General features: G+C 38.0%; 1 protein-coding gene and 1 pseudogene across 2 annotated transcripts in view; both read left to right on the forward strand.

The window, feature by feature from the left end:
* Positions 1 to 18,388, forward strand: part of LOC117487921 (serine/threonine-protein kinase ppk4-like) — a 41,069-nt gene extending 22,681 nt beyond the window's left edge. Inside the window, exons 1-6 of one of the 2 annotated variants that reach the window (XM_034136691.1) lie at positions 15,174 to 15,666; positions 15,782 to 15,951; positions 16,038 to 16,261; positions 16,388 to 16,511; positions 16,624 to 16,721; positions 18,058 to 18,388. In XM_034136691.1, coding sequence (XP_033992582.1) covers positions 15,273 to 15,666; positions 15,782 to 15,951; positions 16,038 to 16,261; positions 16,388 to 16,511; positions 16,624 to 16,721; positions 18,058 to 18,271 — 1,224 coding nt within the window. In that variant the 5' untranslated portion in view covers positions 15,174 to 15,272 and the 3' untranslated portion in view covers positions 18,272 to 18,388. Of the gene's footprint in view, positions 1 to 15,173; positions 15,667 to 15,781; positions 15,952 to 16,037; positions 16,262 to 16,387; positions 16,512 to 16,623; positions 16,722 to 18,057 lie in introns of those variants that run through there. The other variant, XM_034136689.1, reaches the window with a different exon arrangement.
* Positions 716 to 10,153, forward strand: LOC117487937 (annotated as a pseudogene).
* Positions 18,389 to 22,518: the final 4,130 nt, after the last annotated feature.

Consider the following 22,518-nt stretch of genomic DNA (forward strand, 5'->3'; position numbering starts at 1 on the left):
ATCATGGCTGAGCTGCAGACACTACTACAAGCTGCTATTTAATTTGGTTATGAGCTGTACTGACGGATATGAAGCTTTGCTCGTTTCCCTCTGCTGTGTGTTATCTACATGTAAGGCACTTGGCTTCAGTGTGTGTTTTTCCACCTGTAGGGCACTGGTTGGGGTTGGTATTATTGGCACAGTTAAGTGTTTCTAACATTACCTTCCCTGTTGCACACTTTGAAGCCAAGAAGCTGGATGATACAGTTGATGTGAAAATGTTATATACAGTTGTACTCTTTGGCCCCTGGAATTAACACGAAAAGTGTCAGTGTCAGCAATTAAAGGGCAAAGCGGCCACAAGAATGCCCCGAAAGCTGTGATCAAATCAATGATGTGGAGAGTCACAGTCCCTAACCTGTGCTCTGTGATGGTGTGTGTGCGGTGTTTGTAGTTCCTGGTGTGTAAGCGGAAGCTGGAGAGTAAGAAGGAGGCTCTGCTCATCCTGTCTAAGGAGCTGGACACCTGTCAGCAGGAGAGGGATCAGTACCAGCTGATGACCAACCAGCTGAGGGAGCGCCACCAGGGACTGAAGAAGAAGTACAGGGAGCTCATCGTGAGTGCTCATGTTGATCTGTCCTCAGTATTTTCTCTACACACACGTCATTTTTCCCTGTCCCCGTGCACTCTCCATGTGGACTTCCAGTTTAAATACTAAACTCTTTTCATATTTTAGGACGGTGACCCCTCTTGCCACCAGAAAAACGCAATCAAGTAAGTTGTGGTTAAAATCAAGGACTCCATTTATGCCACTGATGCCAAAAGTATTTCTTACTAAAGCATATCTTATATATCTGCTATATGAGTACTGTATTTTTGTTAAAGTTTTGCTAAGATTGTACATTTTCAGTGTCAAAATAATATCCACTGACTTTATATGTTCTTAGTTCTCCTTTATGATTCAGTCTCTCAAAGGTTTCAAACATAGGAAAATGTTTGGGAAAAATAATACAATAAATAATACTTTTTTAATAATCTAGATTTATTTTATAAATGTTATTATAATACTTATTTTAATATGTATATATATTTAAAATATACAGTAAAGAAATACATATTCTACTTGTGGTTGACACTGGAAATGTGGTTATTAAGAGTTATATTGTCTTATTTTGTTTGTTTTCTTAATCTTCACTTGTTTACAGAATTTACTTTCTAGATGTGATGTGGCCAATATCTAGACATATTGGTTAACAGTTATTTATTCATGTATAATCAGAGTTTAGACTGCTACAAGTGTAATATAGGTTAGAAATCAGCCGCAAAATAAGTGTTAAAGGAGAGGTGTCATGGCCATTTCCACTGATCATAATTCCATTGTTGAGGTTTACTAAAATAGATTTATACTGTGCATTTTTCCAAACTCACATTGGTTTCTCATACAGCATCTCTGTAAACTACATGTATTCACTGAATTTCACTCTCTGCCTTTAACGGCTCGTTGTAGCTCCAATAGCTCCAGCCCCCACCCTCCCTGTGAGCACAGTGTGCTCTGATTGGTCTGGACGTTGTGAATCGCGCAGAGCTCCGTGGAGGTGTTGTTTCCTTGTTTAGGATACATAGCGAAACACAGCCAAACTCATCCTGAGCACACACAAACTCACAGCCGAAGTAAAAACAATAAGTGTGGCTTGATATTGAGTAAGAAAAAGGTTGATAAACGCTGTGAGAATGGGTCTGCAGAGAGAATTTCGCCGCGATCCCAACTGTCTGTTATCAGCCTGCAGCCAGGGAGGAGAAATCAGCAGAGAGTGTGTGTGTGTGGAAGTCCGTGGATTGGTCAATTTGGACCAATCAGCGGGGGCTTAACGTAACGGCTCCGTGGACGTAACGTAACGGCTCCACGGATTGGTCCATTTGGTTCCGGGTACCGCATGACCGTATCGTGTCATAGCTCTGGGTGTGGCTACTGGGTGTTCACACGTCACAATGTCCAGGAAGAACATGAGAAATCTCCAACGAGGCGTTTTGGGGAGGTCTGTGTTAGATTTTTACTCCCTACAGGGTGTACTTTGAGAGTTTTTGACTCTGCAGACCATTTACATGCATAAAAACCTTCATAACACACAAGGGGACGGGTAATAACCGGAAAAGCATGACACCTCTCCTTTTAATATAATTCTAAATGAAGTATAGAATAGTTAATACAATGTAATACAAAATTAACACGATTACCATTTTAAATATATTTTTCAATGAGAATAATGATCAAACCCTCTCATATCGTGAATTATATTGTTATTGCAATATCAGCCAAATAATCGCAATTAGTAATATTTCCAAATCATGCAGCCCTAATCTCCATGACGATCCACGTGGCCAATCACCAGCTGTTTTCACGATTCTCCTCCATCTTCTCCTCAGGTGAACCTGGCTCAGCTGCTGAGAGACTCCAGGGAACGAGTGCATGAGATGGAGGAGATGGAGCACAACATGAAGGCTCTGACCGACGAGCTGCAGGACGTGAAGGCGGAGCGCGGCGTGTTCAGGGAGAAGACCTACCGCCTGAACGTGGAGCTCAACCACGTCCTGGGCAACCGTGAGGCACGCATCATTGATGTGGATGCCCTCTGCATGGAGAACAGGTGACTGGGACAAAAGATCTTTGGGAACTACTTTCCCATATCTCCAGTTCTAGAGAGGCCATGTGTTTTCTACAAGCTGCAGATTCCCAGACACTTGCTTTCACTCTAAGTAACTGCTTCCTGTGTAGACATGTCTCCATATTTACCCTCTTTCTTTTGCTTTACTGGGTGTTAACACATCAGAATTATTCTGTTTTGGAAATAAAGAGAAGAATATCTCTTTATAAAGAGAACACAATATATTGTAAAAGCTGAAAAGTGAAGTTAAAGATATAACCACATCTTTAAACGTGTTTTTTTTAAATGATTTCAAATGTTTCAGAGAAATTTGTAATTTTAATTAAGCTAACGGTGAGTTTCCTCTGGTCTATTGTGAGAGAATTGTCACATATTGACTTTTTATTCAGTTTTTAGCCACATTTTCATCACAAATGATTCGTTGCAGATGCAGGTATTTGCAGGAGCGGTTTAGCCAACTGCAAGAGGAGGTGAACCTGCTGAAATCCAACATCATGAAGTACAAGGTACAGATGGAGGGCCTCTGACGATTCATTTGACTTCATGAGAATGTGTATTCTTAAACGGTGGCACTGCAAGCTTTATTCCTCCTTTCCCCCCCTCCAACAGACAGCTCTTGAGAGGAGGAAGAACTCCAGTCCTCTAGTGGTTTCATTTGTTCTTAAGAATAATCTTCACTTATTTGCCCACAACCCATTTTTGTAGACATATTTTCAGCAAATATAAAATATTTTGTTTAAAACTGTACACATTTAAAAGCTACAAGCCTACCAGCTGAGAGCTTAGGACTCTTTACTAAAGGACAGAGGTTAGACATCTGAATACAAAAGCAGGTATGGCTATAAAGTTAAACTGTAAAAGCCACTCAAGGCTTATTTAAGTGAATACAATATGAGACGGCCTAGAGATGTTGAGTTAGTTATGTTGGACATGATTGGACTTTATGGACCCCGCTTTTTTGGGTCTAGTTTGAGGTCCAATGAGGGGCCCTCTTTGAGGAGGAGGACTTTCCCCACGCACCGGGATGGAAGATTCCCACATATTTGGAAGCCCTTTTTATTTGTGGTTTGTGTTTTGTTCATAATGTACATGTTTACATATTGCAGAGTGGTTTTGGGAGCACATATTGAGGAAGCAGTAAAACGTAAGGATGTCTAACAGTACCAATATAGTGTCGCTGAATGTAAATGGTCTAAGCACACCAAAGAAAAGAGAGAGGGTTATAAGAAAATTGAAAAAGGAAGATGTACAAATCGTATTCCTTCAGGAGACCCATTTATCCAAATTAGAACATGAGAAACTGAGAAGGTATGGTTTCAGAAATGTATACTATAGTTCATATAAGGAGGGGAGGAGAAGAGGAGTTGCAATATTAATATCCAATCAAACCCAATTTGAATATGAAATCAAAGACAAAGAAGGAAGGTATATCATAGTTAAAGGAAGATTAGAAAATGAACCAATAACACTGATAAATATATTTGCACCACCAGAAAGCGATAAAACTTTTTCTCTGTTCGATGTAATTGCTGTAGAAACAAAGGGAATCTTAATTTGCGGTGGAGATTTGAATGTAGTTATGAACCATAGTAAGGATACAACTAGTCACAAAAGATCCAAACAGCAATTATCAAAATTCGTAAATATATCACTCAAAGAAATCGGGATGATAGATGTATGGAGAACCCTACATCCTTTGGAAAAAGACTTTACACATTTCTCGGCCGCCCATAAGGTCCACTCAAGGATAGACTATTTTCTCATTAATGTAAATGATATTCACAGGGTAAAGGAATGTAGGATAGGAGGGGCAGATGTGTCGGACCACAATCCAGTCTTCTTAAAAATATGTTTAAATAACAGGACATGACACGCTGTCTGGAGACTCAACGCTGGAATATTAAATAGTGAACAAAGAGAGGAGAGAATAAAAGCAGAAATTAAAAAATACATAGAGAATGACAATGGAACAGTAGACCCTACACTCCTATGGGATGCCATGGAAGCGGTCATCATAGGGAAATTGATAGCTGAAACTGCGAATGCAAAAAATATTAAATTAGAGGCATGTAGAAAATATTCAAAAAGATTTAGAGAATTGGAAAGGGAATTTCAGAATACAAAAGAATCAGAAACAGACCAAGAAATCAAACATTTGAGAACAAAGATAAATGATTTACTACTTGATGAAATTGAAAAGAGGAACATGTTTGTGAAACAAAACTATTATGAAACTGGACCCAGAGCCACTAAACTATTAGCAAAACGTTTACGAAAACAACAAGTAATTAACACTATTAATAAAATGAGGGAACCAGATACAAACGTGCTGACGTATACACCGGAGAATAGAGAAAGAATCTTTCAGGATTACTACAGGCAATTATATACACAACCGACATCTGCAGATAAAGAGGAAATGAGGGCTTTTTTAAACTCACTAGACTTACCGTCAATTGGAAACATACAAAACGATGTTCTTACAGCGGACATCACAATAGAGGAGGTGAATAACGCAATAAGTGCATTCAAAAATAATACATCTCCAGGTAGTGATGGATACCCTGCGGAGTGGTACAAGATGTTTAGAGAAGAGCTGGCACCGCTTCTACTATCCTCTTTTAATTGGACAATCCATAATAACAAGATGCCACCATCATGGACTGAGGCAATCATTTCAGTCATACCTAAACCAGGGAGGGATAAAGAACACTGTGGAAACTATAGACCCATCTCAATATTGAACGTGGACTATAAAATATACACAAACATTATTTCTAAACGACTGAACACTTTTATATCAGAAATTCTAGAAGACCAGACAGGATTCGTAAGCCAACGTCAAACACAAGATAATATTAGAAGGACTCTACATATAGTGGACCATGCACAACATACTAAACAAAGTACTATACTAGTAAACATTGATGCAGAAAAAGCATTTGACCGGGTAAATTGGGAATTTTTGTATCAAGTATTGGAACAATTTGGATTTAATAAGAAGGCAACACAATGCATAAGAACATTATATCAAAAACCAACGGCTAGAATCAAAATGAATGGAAGCTTGACAGACAGAATTGACCAACTACACCATCAACAATGATTGGGGACACATTTAATCTTAATTGGAATTTTAAGCAAATAAAGTATTTGGGTGTCATCATTACTAGGGGATTCAATAAAATATACAAAGCAAACTACAATAAGATAAATCAAGAGATACAAAAAGATATCGAGAGATGGTCTACTCTACCACTAGACTTTACCTCAAGAATTGAGACGGTGAAAATGAATCTTCTGCCACGACTTCTCTACCTGTTCCAATCCCTGCCAGTGGAGGTTCCCCAAACTCAATTTGCAACATGGGACAGGCAAATATCAAGGTTTATTTGGGGGGGCAAAAAACCCAGAGTAAAGTATGAAACCCTCCAGTTACCTAAAAACAAAGGGGGCATGGACCTTCCAAAACTAAAGGAATACTATAATGCTGCCCAATTAAGATATGTTGTATGCTGGTGCAAACCAGATTACACATCAAAGTGGAAGGAAATAGAAAAGGAATGTGTTGAATATCCAATCCAGAATATTATTGGCGATAAAGAAATATACAAGATAATACAGAACCAACTAGATTTAATTACATCCTTCACTCTGAAATTATGGTTTCAAATAGTTAAAAAGCACGGGATAGGGAAAGATATACATTTACTAAAATGGGTAGCATTTGATAGTAGTTTTAAACCGGCTGGATACGATAAGGGATTCAAACTATGGGTAACTAAGGGGATTACAGCATGGTGCACTTTAGAGAAGGATGGGGAGCTGGAGAGTTTCCAGAATTTGAAGGATAAATATGATCTGGATAAACATGACTTCTACAGGTGCTTACAAATAAGGGACTACTAAAAAAAGCTAATTAAAAGAAGTGAATGGTGTGATTCAAATCATAACTAATTCATACAAAGAAACCAAAATTAGAATCATAACTGCTCTATACAAAGTATTGTCCTGAAATAAACATTCAACTAAATATATAAAAGAGAAATGGGAAACAGAATTGAACACAACCATTTCAGATGATGATTGGCAAAACATGTGGAAGATACATCAATCATCCACCAATTCACGGATATGGAGGGGATACTCATGGAAACATTTGATCAGATTTTTTATCACACCTAAGATTCAGAGTAAATACTTAAATACAAATCCTCTGTGCTGGAGAGAATGTGGAGAATCAGAGGCCAACCATGCACACATATTTTGGAAATGCTTAAGTTCTGGGAATCGATACACAAGGTTTTGCAAAAGATACTGAGTTATGATGTTCCTATGGACTACATGGTACTCTATCTGGGCAATTTTACAGAGGAAAATGTTCACTACATAGATAGATATCTTGTAAAAATACTGTTGATAGCTGGCAAGAAAGCCATAACTAGGAAATGGTACAGGGTGGAGCCTCCTACTATGGAACAGTGGATGGGGATCGTGGAGGAGATTCATATAATGGAAAAAATGACATATCGACTGAGACGGCAAGAAACACAATATGAAGAGAAATGGGAGAAATTGTCAAAGTTTAAGATTCAAACCAGCGACAAGGAATACTGACTGATTGAATAAGAGGAACTGTTCTGACAAATGGTCAAATGAGAATGTGACTCCCGACTGCATTTTTATTTATTTTTTATTTTATATTATCTCTGTATTTGTATCTATAGCTGTATTGCATTGTTTATTTTGTTTGGGTTGTTATGTACGTGCACAGCTGTTGTTGTAATGTTTTTATATAATAAATGTCAAAAAAAAAACTGTACACATTTTACCAGAACCAGTGTCATATTTCATACATCCATTCACAGAGACATGTGCTGAGTGTGTTACCATACCATAAGCTTATTACTAACATGTGTTGTTGTCCTCAGGTTCATTGAGAGTAATAAGATGGAGACTGCATCCAAATATTCCTTCAGAGGACTCAGGGACTTGACACACTTGTATGTTCCAACCTTTACAATCATTCCCATACATTGTTAAGACATCTCATCTGTAATATTTATTCGCTAAAGTCATTTTTTAATATGAAGCCATTGTGAACCATTGTAGGTGATGCTTAATAATTCACATTTTATTCAGAATAAGGGTAACAGCGTTGAACATTAATATTGAGTATATATCAAGAATATTAGTTTTTTCTTCAGTGTTTCCAGTCATTAAAGTGTTACTTGTACCTTAAGTCTATAAATATGATGCATGTTTTTCCATTTTCTGTCATTGGAGTAATGATTTTCTTAATAGGTGCCATTTTCTGTATTGATCAATGTCTGTATTTTCCAGGTCTTTGGCAAACAACAACATTAAAGCATTACCTCGGGACGTTTTCAACGACTTGGACTCACTGATAGAGCTGTGAGTTTCATAATCCGTATCAAAAATGAATCCCGGGTCCCATGCATTTCTTCTAATGTATGTTTTAGCTACTTTGTTCGTCTGCAATGAAACTGAGTACCTCTCTTCTGCAGGGACCTGCGAGGCAATGCTTTCGAGTGTGACTGCCGAGCGAAGTGGCTGATGACGTGGCTGAAGAACACCAACACCAACGCCACGGTTTCGGATGTTGTGTGTGCTGGACCAGAGGACATGAAGGACAAGCGCCTCAATGATATGACCAGCCTGCACAACGAGTGCGTCTCAACAGGTGAGAAACACCTGAGCCAGATGGCCTTGTCTCTGTTCTAAGTGGCATCAGGCCACTTGACCAGGTCATCCTAACAAGTGTAAAGAGAAGGCAAAAGTGTGGGGTTTCTAAATTCAGAATGTGCCTTTTCTGCAGATTTCGTCCTCCATCAAGTCCCTGGCATCTGAGTCTCTGTCTGTGGACACATTCAGCTATAAGAACGACGTCTATGTGACGACCACATAGAAATGAACTTCAGGACTTATGATAACATCACAGGTACGGCAAATGTTTTAACTGTGGATGCTGTTGATACATTTTGAGAGTTTGGGCCATTTTGCTTTATAAAATGTCGGCCATTTTGTCTTCTTTCTGAATTTTGAGAAGGAAAAATACACATTTAAGAGTTTTTCTTACTGTGTTTTTGTGTTTGTAGATTCAGTAGCACTTACAGCAGTTTCATTCCCATTGTTTACAGTTTTTACTGATCTATGGAATGATGCAAATAAATATCCTAAAATCCCTCTGTACAAACCTTTAACTCTGATAGGTTTGAATTTACAAATAGAGAATTTTCCACCTGGCATTATACTGTATTCAAGTTTCTGTACTAGTAATGTATTTAAATTAAATTAAATTAGCACATATTTGATAAAAATGAATGGCTAATTTGCATATTTAAACACAGCATTTCAGAAAACCTGTCCAGCCAGTAGTGAGCTGGGGAAGTTTGAAAGTGTTTTTCAATAACAACCTTTTACAATTTGGTATTGGCCCATTTATTTTAATTTCTCCGCCTTTCAGGTCAGTCCATTGTGGGGTGCAAGTCAGTGGTCATCCAGGACCAGGTGTTTGTCATCGTGGCTCAGCTGTTTGGTGGCTCCCACATCTACAAGTTTGATGAGGACCAAAGCAGCTTCAGCAGGTTTCAGGACATCGAGGTGTCCAAGATCTCCAAGCCCAATGACATTGAGGCGTTCCAGGTGGGCTCTGACTGGTTCTTTGTGATTGCTGACAGTTCAAAAGCAGGCCTGTCCACCCTCTACAAGTGGAACGATAAGGGCTTTTATTCCTCGCTGCACGAGTGGTACCGCGACACAGACGCAGAGTTCCTGGACTTGGATGGGAAGGCGCACCTTATCTTGGCGAGCCGCTCGCAGGTGCCTGTGATCTACCAGTGGAGCCGGAGCAACCAGAAGTTTGTCCTGCAGGGAGAGATCCCTCACATGGAGGACGTTGTAGCTGTGAAGCACTTCCGGATCAAGGAGGAACTCTACCTGGCTATGACGCGCTATATCGGTGACTCCAAAATCCTTCGTTGGGGTACCAAACAGTTTACAGAGATCCAGGCCTTGCCCTCACGAGGCTCCATGATTCTCCAGCCTTTTTTTTTTCAAAGAGCGTTACTACATGGCTCTGGGAAGCGATTACACCTTCTCGCAGATCTACATATGGGATGATGAGAACAAACTCTTTGACCGCTTCAAGGAAGTGTACATCCAGGCACCGCGCTCCTTCACTGTGGTTTCCACCGACCGCAGGGACTTCATCTTCACCTCCAGCTTCAAGGGAAACACGCAGATCTTTGAGCACATCATGATTGACTTGAGCTTGTGAGGGGCCTTGTCATGGCCCCCAACATCTTGGTGGAGGGGGAAAAAAGGACTAAAACACACTTTTTCAATTTCAATCCCTTCATTTGTTTCCGTCCCAAGTAAAAGCTGGGTAAAGATGTGTTTAGAATTCTTATAGTTTTCAAGCTTGATGGCCTTGTCCAAATATCTGTTTCCATGGTCTTTCAGACTTCAGAGACTGAGAGGGCGAGTCAAGAGGGTGGACAAGCGTAAAAGGAGGCTGGTATTCTCCTAAAAATCCAGCTCACATTCCTGAAGGTGGAATACTTTCATATGATTTGGATCTATTTTCAGTTTAATATCCCCTATCCTAATGGTTTTATACCCCAACTAATATACAACAAGACCTAAGAGAAGTATCATATTATTTTCTTATGTTCTCATTAAGGGCATGTAACAGGTGTGGTTGCTCCTCGTGTGCCACTTACCTCATGCCCTCATGTGGTGATTGTTGCCTTATCAGCTCTGGGGTTCTGTGTCCTGATTGGCCCACAGTGCCTCCCTCTGGCCGTGATGAAGTATCACACCCCTTTGCTTTTTCCAAACAGGGAATGTCTTGAAAGCACAAACCTTTAATTATCCTAGGTGAGACCCCAGCCCTTAGAGTGTAGTTGTTACGAGACGAATGTTACTGTAGGTGCTATAGATTATATCGCTTACAGTAAATAAGGTACCAGTGGTTTGTGAGGTGGAGAAATATTCAGGACTGGATATAGCTAATGCCTTTTTAGACTAACATGTGAATGGAATCAACTTTTAGACCAGATTAACTATAGTAGAAACTGATAGGAGCTCTTTAAGTGTTTCAGGGAACAAACCTATATAAAAATAAAAAAAGCAACCTGAGTTGTTGTACTACTGACATCATTTAACTTTTTCTTTTTCAACTAAAACTTTAAAAGGCTCCTCACTGAAGAAGTGATAGCTCACATTTATGAACAAAATAAAAAGACATCATTTGTTTGTCTACAAATGAAGGAAACAATGTGTTAATGTAAATATGTTCACTCTAGTTGAGAGGCTTTTTCCGTCTGTCATTCTCTTCTTACTAATACTGAATGTTAACTTACAAGCTACAACATCTACATACAACATGGACTGCAATGCCACTACCTGTTTGTCACACAAAAACTGAACAGAACTTTGCACTTACTTTAAAAAAACTAATAAAAAAACATTACTGCAACTTGCAAGCGCATGACATTCAAAAAAGGGTGTTTGCTAAATTATTTTTAAATGAACCTAACAAACTCAGAAGTCTACAAGTGCTTCTTTTCATTAAGAGAATGGTATTGTAATTTTAAAAAAGCATACTGGAATATGCAAGCTTTATAACATGCGGGTTATTTTGTATGATTTTGTTTTAAGCATATTGAATGTTACTCAAAGTATACTGTAAATATAATCAGTTGGGTATCAAAATAAATGTGTAAAAATAAGATTGGAAGGTGTGTGTTATCATTCATTGGTCATCAGGATGAAAGGGCTCAGTCATCATGTCAAACCCAGAGTAAATTATCCAATGACTGCAGTTGCTCTCATTTAGTGTCTTTTAGCTTTGTTTTGATAGGCTGCAACTTCCGGGTTTAAAAGTGATTTAAAACCTGCATTTGCAAAAAAAGTCAGATTTTATCAAAGTCTATAAGAAATTTACCCTAAATATCACTTTTCTTACCTTACATTTTCCTGACAAGTGCATGGTATCGATCTCTAGTTCCAAGTATCTTTCAATACAGCATGATGTGAATTTCAAAAATGATGTTCTCTTTATGAGTACAATAGATGATAAAGCAGCGTATGCTTATGGGCGGAGCAAACGTGTGATTGACAGGTTGCTACAACAGTGTTGTTTGCTTTTGGTGTGTCCAGTGTTTTGGTTTTCGAACCTTAACCCTTTCACAGTGTGTTTTTAGTTAATGGTAAAATGTTTGCCGCCTAAAATGTTTTTTCCACTTTCAGTTGTATACGCTCGTGTCTCATGTGGATCCAAAAAGGAATAGATGGTGACATCCAAAAATGCTTTACTCTGAAAAAATTATTGTTAACGTATCTGTGACTATATCCACATTTTGTATTCACTCAAAGGCTTCAACTTCACTGTTTTGGTTTAGTGGATTTTCAGACATTGTACACTACCTGCTAATCTCAAAATTGCAGAAATGTTCCAATAGACAAATTATGTTGCAAACCACTATAATGTAATTCAATGTGAGCTTTCATAGGAGGCCTCTGCTCACAGTTAAAGCACAATGCAAATGAGCACTGTCAAAAAGAAAAGGACTGTGACATCATAAATCTACAGTTCAACAGTCAGTCGGCAATACTGGGTTACAAATGAACAAATCAAGAGTTTGGGGTAAAGATGGCCGCTTCCTTTACAGATATGACCATACAATACAGAATATTACTTAATGCACTAACATCACATGTGCACATCTACAGCACAGAGTAACATAACATGTAGAGCTGATAACCCTCTAACTCAGAATGCTTCATATCCTAACCCTAAAACCATTTTATGTGCCTGGTTTGACGGTGTAAGTAGCACAGTTTACTGCAAAAAGTCCTACCACAGCAGAATTATACAATCTGAAAGTTGAACCATTGTCAGAAAGAACCTGTTTGTCTTTCTGTTATCCATTAGAAAGATGGCAGAAGGGCTTATTTACAGCAACAACGTTTTTTCTGTCAATGACACAGTTGTTGGTTCTTCTATAACTCCAGCAGTGGCCAAAAAAGTGTAGGTTCCCGGTTATATACACGGTGTTGTCTTGGAAATGTAGGCTGCCATTTAAGATATCAATTTTTTAAATACAAAACAACGCAGGTTGGAAGTAGCCGATCCTGCTTTGATTCTTAAGATTGAAGTGCTATTTCTTGTGCATTTATTTATTTAAATATATTATATAAGTTGCTGCTGTGCTTTCTATGATAATGGTAGTATTTAAGTATAGCAAAACAAATGTGAATGCTTTGTGAACCTTTGTATTGTAAATGTGCAAACCCTACTTTAAATAACTTTGGTTTCTATTTCCTGCCTCATACTGTCGGATCTTTCAAAAGAGACAGAGGGAGCGGTAGAGACTGTTGGAAACCCCGCCCATCTCGCCCAGCAAGTCCCAACAGACAGCGAGAGGCAGAGAGGAAGAGTGCCAGAGTCGGATAGGACAGAAAAAGCGCAGCATGTTAAGTTTTGATAAAACTCGTACTGCTGCAGACACCCCACGTTGACATCGTAAGTTAATTTCTCTTCAATCCTCTAATACTGTTTTAGCTTTAAAATTGTACTTTAGAATAATCTGTGTGGTCTCCTAAGACGAGCACACTCGTGTTGCCTTTCTCCTGTTCATGATCCATTCTTATGGTTATTTGATGTAATTTATAATGAATGTTTATTTTATTTAAACACTATATGTTTATCCTTGTTCCTATAACCCAAAGCTATAAAAGGATTTTCACAGCAATGGTCATTTAAAGTTGAATTCTGGTTTCCAGCCTGAAGGAGGAAGTTCAAAGTCTAGAATGTTTAGTGAGGCACAAGGTGTGGCACTCACTCCTCTCAGGTGTTATGTCATCTGTATTTGTACAGTGCTGTATGTAGTCATATAGACGGCTTCTGACTGAGTTCCCTCGGGTTAAAGGATCTGTATCTCCCTAAATGTAGTCTTGGTAAACGGAATATCGTTTTGAAAGCATTCTATGATCACACGCTAACATTTTAAAAGTAATGCTTGTCAACAATTTAAAGTGGCACCAACTATTGGAACAGTAACATCATAGTTTTGTCTTTTTTGTCACAGGTACCTTGACATGGAAATGAATATCATTACACAACTGGAAGTGCCACCCGCCCCAACCGAAACACATCTTATAATAAAGAGTATTATTAACAACAACCTCAAGAGGCTACACAAATTAGTAAAGGAAACCAACATTAATGAGCTTTACCCATGCAAAGAAGTTGATGACCATATAACTCCACTGATAGCTGCTGTTGTAAATCACAATGAGGATATTTTTACATTCCTTTTGCATCGGGGTGCTGACCCAAACAAGGCTTCCCCTAAAGGCTTAACACCTCTGCATTATGTATCACGATCCAAAGCACAAGTCCTTTTTGCGGAGGAACTGCTTAAAGAAAAAGCTAATCCAAATGGATGGAGTCCCACATTCATAGTCGCACCAGTGCAACTTGCTGCCATCCATAACAGGGACGATGTCTTCAGAGTTCTCCTTTCAGCTGGAGCAGCGGTAATGTTGTTTACTGGGGCTAAAGATAAATGTCACAATGAAAAGATATCTAAGATGATTGATGACCTTGCATCGAGGGGAGATAAATTGTGCTCCAAACTCAGATATTTCCTAGACATGGAAATTGCTGTGTCAGAAAAAACTCCTGAAGAAGTGTTCAAAACGTTTGACAGTCACATGCTGTTGGAGGATCCTCAGACCCATCTGACAATGATTGAAAGACTTTTTACTGCAAATGGGCAACATACAGAAAAATACAAGCAGCTAAGTATCAAATGGCTGAAGGACACTGGAAATCTTGACACGTACATTGCAGGTGCCGTCAGTCGCTTTCCAAACATTCCCCAGGAATTTGTTATAATGTCAATTGCCACTTTACATGCAGTTTTTTGCACTCTTGAAGATATACCAAATGAGCAATCTTTGGATATAATTCCCCAACTACTGAACCAGCTTAGCTCAAAAGAGAGACCTGATATATGGCAAGCTGTTTTGCTCACACTATATGTGATAACACAGAAGACAAAAGGCACAAATAGATGGGATCAGAACTTTGTTGAGAAGATATGCAAGACAATAGCTCCTTTTGTAGAGAACCGAAACACCTCTGACATAAGAGCTCTCGCATACGGCACATTCGCAAACTTACTTTCAGTTAAAAATGCAACCAACATCTTTGCATCAGTGGGGATAACTTCAGTGCCTGAGGACATACTGATGTCTGCAGAAATGGAAACAAATGAGAAAATGAAAGAAGTGCTTAAGCAACTGAACGATCATCTCAGCAAGCCAAGCATGGACTCTGAGGACTCTACAGTCTTACCTGAATCCAAAAAGAAGAAGAAGAAGAAAAAGAAAAACAAGGAACAGTCAGAAAAGCAAGAAGAACCAAATGAGGAAGTTTGCACTGCTTCATCTAATCCAACAGTAGGCCCTGTTGAGGAGACCACTTCAAATGTGAAGCCATTCGCACGCAGATGGGTAAAAATCAGCGAGAGGTGGAGAGAAAAGTTAAAGAAGCTTGTGAGTACAGATGAAAGTGAGGAAACCAGAATAGGGAGCATGATATATGTGGATAAGGAAGAATTCTGCATAGCACAGGGAAGCAATGGCACTGATGTCTTCTTGGGGCTGAGAGATGATGGCACTGAAGTTGCTATTAAGAAAATGTATAAACGCAACTATCCATTGCTGAAGTGTGAAGAAGGATTTCTACGACTTCCGGCTCTTGATCATCCATTCATTGTGAGATACATTGACCAATCACACGATAACAACTTTGGATATCTTGTTCTTCAACTGTGTGAATACACTTTGAAAGAACACATTGAAGATCATGATGATGATGGCCGGAGAAAGGAACTTGTCCGTCAGGTTCTCGAGGGTCTAAGTGTTCTTCATTGTCAAGCACGTCCCATTCTCCACCGGGACCTCAAACCACAGAATGTTCTGATCGGTAAGATAAGTTTACAATACAATGAAATAATGAAAATAAATTCTGAAAAATATCTAATTTTTAAAACTCTGTCAAAAATATTCTTCCTGATTTTGTCTTCCTGAATGTCTTTCAGATGTAAAGGGGAAGGCACGATTAGCTGATTTTGGCATCAGTAGACGATTACCCGAAGGACAAACAACTTGTCGCACAGACAAAGCAGGAACAAGTTGCTGGATGGCCAAGGAGACTTTATCAGAAAAGGACAACACTAAGATAGGGTACAAGTCAAACTCTGACATACAGGTCAGTCGTTCTGCTACACAAATGTTATTGGTCACTATGTGTACACATACTTCCTCAATGGCTTAAATGTTATGTTTATTCTTAAGGTGGCAGGGATGGTGATTTATTATGTCCTCTCTGGAGGACACCATCCTTTTGGAGACATATCCTATGAATGTGAGAACAACATTGTTAAAGGGAACTACACTTTGGAGCATGTTCAAGACGTGTTGGCAAAAGACCTCATTGAGTGGATGATTGATGCAGAACCAAAGAACAGACCTAAAGTGGAAGAATGCTTGAAACATCCCTTCTTCAGAGACACTGACTGGTAACATCACTTTAAACATAGCCAATTGGTTGTGATTCATTAAACTAATTTGCTGTTATTATTTATCTTTTCTATAAATCGTATAAATCTTTTCTAAATAGTCTAAAAAACTTTTACATTTTTCAGGAAAATAGAATACTTGAGAAAGATAGGAAACAGGGAGGAGGTAAAGAACTGTCGAAATGCTGACCAGGAATTAATTTCTTCGCTGGAGAAATGTGATGGATCCTTCAAACAGTGGAAAGATAAGGTGACTGCAACAGAAGTTTTATTCTCTCTTTTAAACCAAAAATGTATCCTTACCACAACTTTTTACAAAGTACTGTACACTTATAACTAACTAACATTTGTGTTGATCACAGTTTCCACCAGAGTTGCTGCAGAAGATGGATGGCAAGAAGAAATACCCTGAAAACATGTTTGGATTACTGCGCTGCATACGAAACCTCCAGGAACACTAGTACGTAAAGTCATACTGAATTAAAATTGATTATTCAAACAAACAAGGATAGCACATTATTCAGGGTTTTGCCTAAACCGAACAATATTTCTGTCTGTCAAAAAACTGTATAATTACAAAAAAAATATGAAAGTCTTGTCAAATAGACCGTCAGACGGAATAGACAGCTGTGTTTTTACGGAGCTCTGACGTTGCGTTGTTTTTTACATCCGCGGCGCCATCTTGTATACGGGCGTCATGTTGGAGAAGTGATATCGTATAGTGGAGGAAATAAGTATTTGATCCCCTGCAGACTTTGTAAGTTTACCCATTTACAAATAAATTAACAGTCTGTAATTGTAATGGTAAGTTTATATAAACAGTGAGTAAGAATATCAAAAAGAAAATCCAGAACAATCCCAGCCTTGAGCAGGTCTACAATCATGTCTCTGAGGTCCTTAGACAGCTCTTTGGTCTTGCCCATGGTGGAGAGGTTGGAATCTGATTGATAGATCCGTGGACAGGTGTCTTTTATACAGATAACAAGTTGATGTTAGGAGTACTTTTTAAAAGGAAGAGGACTTATTTAACCGGTCTGTGGGAGCCAGAATCCTTGTTTGTTGCAAGGGGATCAAATACTTATTTCCCACAGTTAAATGCAAATACATTTGTATCTTTTATATAATGTCAATTTCTGGATATTCTTTTTGATATTCTTACTCTCACTGTTTATATAAACCTACCATTAAAATTATAGACTGTTAATGTATTTGTAAGTGGGCATACTTACAAAATCTGCAGGGGATCAAATACTTTCCCCCACTGTACAAGATCAACGCCACAGTATTGCCCTCATACTATATTTTTCTAGAAAAAACCCTACTATTTAATACTAAGACCAAGTTATGTAGATGTTCTGCATCGTATCACGACTATCACCTCAGTCCGTTACAAGTTACTGCTCTCTGGCCTGATACCCTGGCCACACACTATTGAATGTAACTCAAAATATACTGTAAATATTATCAGTTGGGTATCAAACTAAAAGTGTAAAAATAAGATTGGAACGTGTGTTATCAGTAGGCTAAAGCTAACGTTAGAAGTTCAAAAGAATGTAAGGTAGTTAGCTAGCTAAATGTTTTGTTAAATAGTATGGCAAACATTCTTCATTCTCTGCACTTTGCCGGACGAATGTAAACAGCATAATAAAAACCCTTCTAGGCATCTAGCAAATCAACAGAAGGGAAGCATTGTAGATCAACTATGATAGAACAACCAAGAAGCACTGATGTAAACAGAATATGCCTCTTCTCACCTCTTAACTTAGAGGTAAAATATTTCCTTTTTTTGTTTGCAGTGAGGATGATGCAGCTCAAGTTGATGTGATGGAGATATATCCTGATCTCTTCGGATGTGTTTACAAGTTTGCCAAGACCCAAGGGTGGAATTCAGAGACCCCGTTGAAGGAAATGTTCCTTAGAGAAAACATCAGCACCAGCTTTACATCCACAAGCCCTGAGGAGCCTCTGTCTGTCCCCGTACAAGAGTCTCAACCCAGCGACTTGAAGTGAAGAAGTACTTGAGAGTCTTCTAAGGAGTCAGAGAATAAAAGAACAAGCAATTCTGAAGTAATAGTTTTTAACTGTTACTGTATAATGTCCAATCTGAATACGCCTGTAAGGCTTTGCGTGTGCATTGTTCAGTAACTATTTTCCAAAAGCTGATTGTAACAGTATGTAGATCATAAGATACTGTACTGTAGTTCAATTTTGGGAACTTTCTCCTCCAATTCTTTTTTTAAATAACTTTTTTAAAACATTATTATGATGAACTATACTACCTGTATTTGCAACATTATTTTTGTATGGCTTCAGTCTAGTTACTTTACAAATGATTATACACAAGGCATATGATAAATAAAAACATTAGGAAATTGAAACTGTTAAACCACTGAATTATCTGCATCTCAAATGAATAACTTTTTGTTTAGCTATTGATGCATCAATATTGCCAGTAAAGTACCTGAAACTGACACACTTCTATATTTTAAAGATTTTAATATAGTTTATTTTTATTTTCACATTTACATTTTAGAATATTTTATCATTTTGCATTACCATGTATGTGCTATAATATGTTGGGGGAGCAGAACGTGAGAGAGTTGATGTAATGAACTCTGAAATATATCATCCTATGTTGATTTCTTTGGGACAGTTAGTGTTTTGAGTGATTTTATATTTTTTATATGTTCTTGTCCATCCTGTCAGAAGGATGGTGAGGAATGAAGTAGCATTCATTCTGTTTTTTGAGGGTACTGAATGTTGACTGACAGGTTACAAAATATACGTATATAAAAATGGACGGCAGTTCCAGTACTTGTAGTTCACAAACTAGACTGTAGCTTTGTTTTTAGAGAAAACCTCAGAAGTCTAAACTTCAACAACATGCTCCACTGGTGTTGGTGATTCTATTTGAATCTTACTGACTGTAAAATAAATGTATCTGTTGATTATCAAAATAAATGTATAACATCTGATTTGATGATTTTCCTTGTGATTGTATTTGGGATATGGCTCAGTGAAATATAGTTTTAACAACAGACCTCTCAGATTCTCCTTTTTACTGATGAGTGCATGAATGAACTTTAACCAAGTCTCCAGGTGTTAAACTATCCATAAACTTATCTGTAAGATTCTGCTTATAGCTTCGTGTGCGATGCAGACGTCTGAATTTCTAACCTAACAACATGTAATCCTTTGCGCAAATTAAGCCAGTGTGTGTGTCATTTTTACCATATATGATGATGTTAAGCCTGCAGCTCAGTTTCACCCCCATAATATGTAGTACATAAGACAAGTGGCAGTGAGTTTCAAACCTAACCTGTTTCGTCATGAACATTTCTAAACATAAAGTACAAGTCCAAATTCCCTGTAACCCGACACCTACCAACCCTCTTATCACACACACGGTTTCCATTCAACTTAAACCTTGTTGTGGTTTTAACAATATGAAATATGCAGTAGGTTGCCTTTTTGCCAGAATGACATGCTCTACTCTACATTATGTTATGGTGGAATGTCAACTTGGATTACAAATGGAATGTTCTGACATCAATCAGTTTAACCCACAAGAACCCGGACATCATTTAGACTAAATAGACCACATAGAACACATTTCTGACAAGTAACCCCCCCTAGTGTTAAAGATCTGAAAAGTGATATATATGTCACATTGGGCTTTAATGGTAAAGTAACTCTTATTTATAACTTAATTAATGAGGATTATTTTTTGTTTTAAATTAGTTTGAACATTTTTTAATTGAAGAATTAAGAATATATTAACTAAATATAATTGAATCAGCTAAATTAACTGAGCAGATCATAGTCATATTTCTAATTGTGACATATGTGTCACTCCAGATTGACTCTGAAAGTTTAAGGTTGATGACCCGATGTGACATTAGTGTCACAGCGATATATCTAATTTGTTTCATATCAATTTGATCAAGACATGTTTCCACAACAGGTTAAATGTTATAAAGGACATATTATGTACGCATTTTAATTCTTAAATGGTTTGAATTGTACCTTTTAGCAACAAAAAACAAGCTTCTGAAAAGGAAGGACAACAAAAACAATCGAGGAGGGACTGTTGTGCTCAGAACATCCTCATTTCAAATGGCAAAAGAGATCGCGCGCGGTTGAGTTTGGAGAGATCAATTATTTTAAAGACTCAAAGAAGACATCATCAGCATTTTTGATATTCCTAATCACATATTCCTAAATCAGTTATACTGGCAGGGATATCAAACCATGACTAACTTTGTTTCTGCCTATTAACTTGTTGTATTAGAAATTTTAAAAAAATTCTCTTTTACCTATTCCTGTTGATTATATGCATACACCAATATTGAAAAATCTGTCATGAGCTAAAACGTGGACTATATCTAGCCACCAACTCAGTTCATCTGATTTACTCATTTAAAACATAAATAGTTATTGTTTAATATTCAAAGAACATAAAATATGCTTGCTAAGGACCAAGTGTAACATTGCATTGGATGGGATTCCATGTTTCACAATTTGATACCTGTTTTTGTCTTCCCACAGATACTGTGAAGCAAAGAAGTTAATATCATCCCACAGTTACAAATGGAAGAATTAGTTATGATAACACGGACAACAAAAGGCACCACAGACTGGGATCAACTTTATTGAGGAGGTTTGCAAGACGATTGCTCCTTTTGTGTGTCAAGACTACTCTGATGACATTCGAGCCTTAATTCATAACTGTTACATGTCTAATATGTAACGTAAAACGCTTTGAGCACATGGAAAAGTGCTCTATATATTTTTTTAATGAATTATCATTATTATTATTTAAGCAAAGTAATTTATGTGGTGTTGAATCTTTTGTCTACAATTGATGTGTGAAAAATAACAGATAGCCCTAGGGACGTGGCTTGGGAACCGGAAGGTCACCAGTTCAAGTCCCTGAAAGACCAAGTGCTACCAAGGTGTCCCTGAGCAAGGCATTGTTCCCCACACTGCTCCCCGGGTGCCGTACATATGGCAGCCCACTGCTCTTAACACTAGTATTGGTCAAATGCAGAATGTAATTGATCATCCCACAGTTGTCACAGAGGTGGGATCAAGGAATCCTTTCTTCTTCTCCTAAACTGTACATGCAAACTGGAGTATCTAAATAAATGAGTTAAAAATCTGATTGTTGTTTTATCATGTTTGTGATTATGTTCTATGGTAATGGTAGGCTATGTATATCAGTCAGGGATTCCTCTTAATGCTCTTAAACATATTTGTTCTATAATACAAAGTGCTTTGAATATTAAAGGAGGCTCAGTTCATTAATGTCAAAGGATTTAAAAAGCATATTATCTCAATAGTTGTATTTATTTAATAGTTTGTATTCCATCTAGTATTTAATTTAACTGTCTGATTTACTGTTACTCCACCATATGATGCCATCGTGCTTTTATTGTGAAGGAAACCTTCAATTTACATTGTATTCCTCTAAAAAGAGCGCTTCCGTTTAGCTATTTTACAGAAACATTTATTTTATAGTGTCACATATGGAAAAGTGTTGAATTCATATCAGAATTATTGCTCAAAACGCATATTTTTTTGACAATACTTTTATTTTCATCACTGTACCGGAAGTCGTATATCTTTTCCCCACATCTCATTCCGCGCGAATTGACAGCGGAGCCAAAAAACTGTGACACCGCATCCGGATAAACAAACGGGGGAGTGGCTGCTCGGACTGAGGCGGACAGGCAGCCTGTATCCTGACATCTTTTTGCAAAAATATTCCGGATAATAATGCAGTCTTCTAAGAGGAGCGAGAATGACTGGCAGGGGCTGGTGAGCGAGGTGAGTGAGACCGGGAACAGCTGTGCAGAGGTGGACTACTTTTACCGAAGCTCCGGTGTCCATATGGAACAGCTTTACTGTTTGAATAGACCGAGGAGCTGTGCAACATCACAAATAAACCCATTTTTTATTCGTTTTTTGTATGATATGCTGTCTACTGGTTGACTTAAGAGGTGAGCATGTTATTTTGTCAGGCCTCCGGGTTGGAATTTGAAATGCAGTGCCACATGCCCACATCCTTAACACGACCTGATGCAACACACCTGTAGGGCTGCTGCATCTCTACATTGCTCGAATTCATCTTTAATGCTATTTAGAACTATTCGACCAAAGGGGGATATATTAAATAGACATTTATATTAGGCTAATGTTTAAAATGTTTTAAATATGGTGATAACTATATTAAAGTTGTGATAAATAAACAGAGA

This window comes from Trematomus bernacchii, unplaced genomic scaffold, assembly GCF_902827165.1.
Source record: "Trematomus bernacchii unplaced genomic scaffold, fTreBer1.1, whole genome shotgun sequence".
Classification (NCBI taxonomy): domain Eukaryota; kingdom Metazoa; phylum Chordata; class Actinopteri; order Perciformes; family Nototheniidae; genus Trematomus; species Trematomus bernacchii.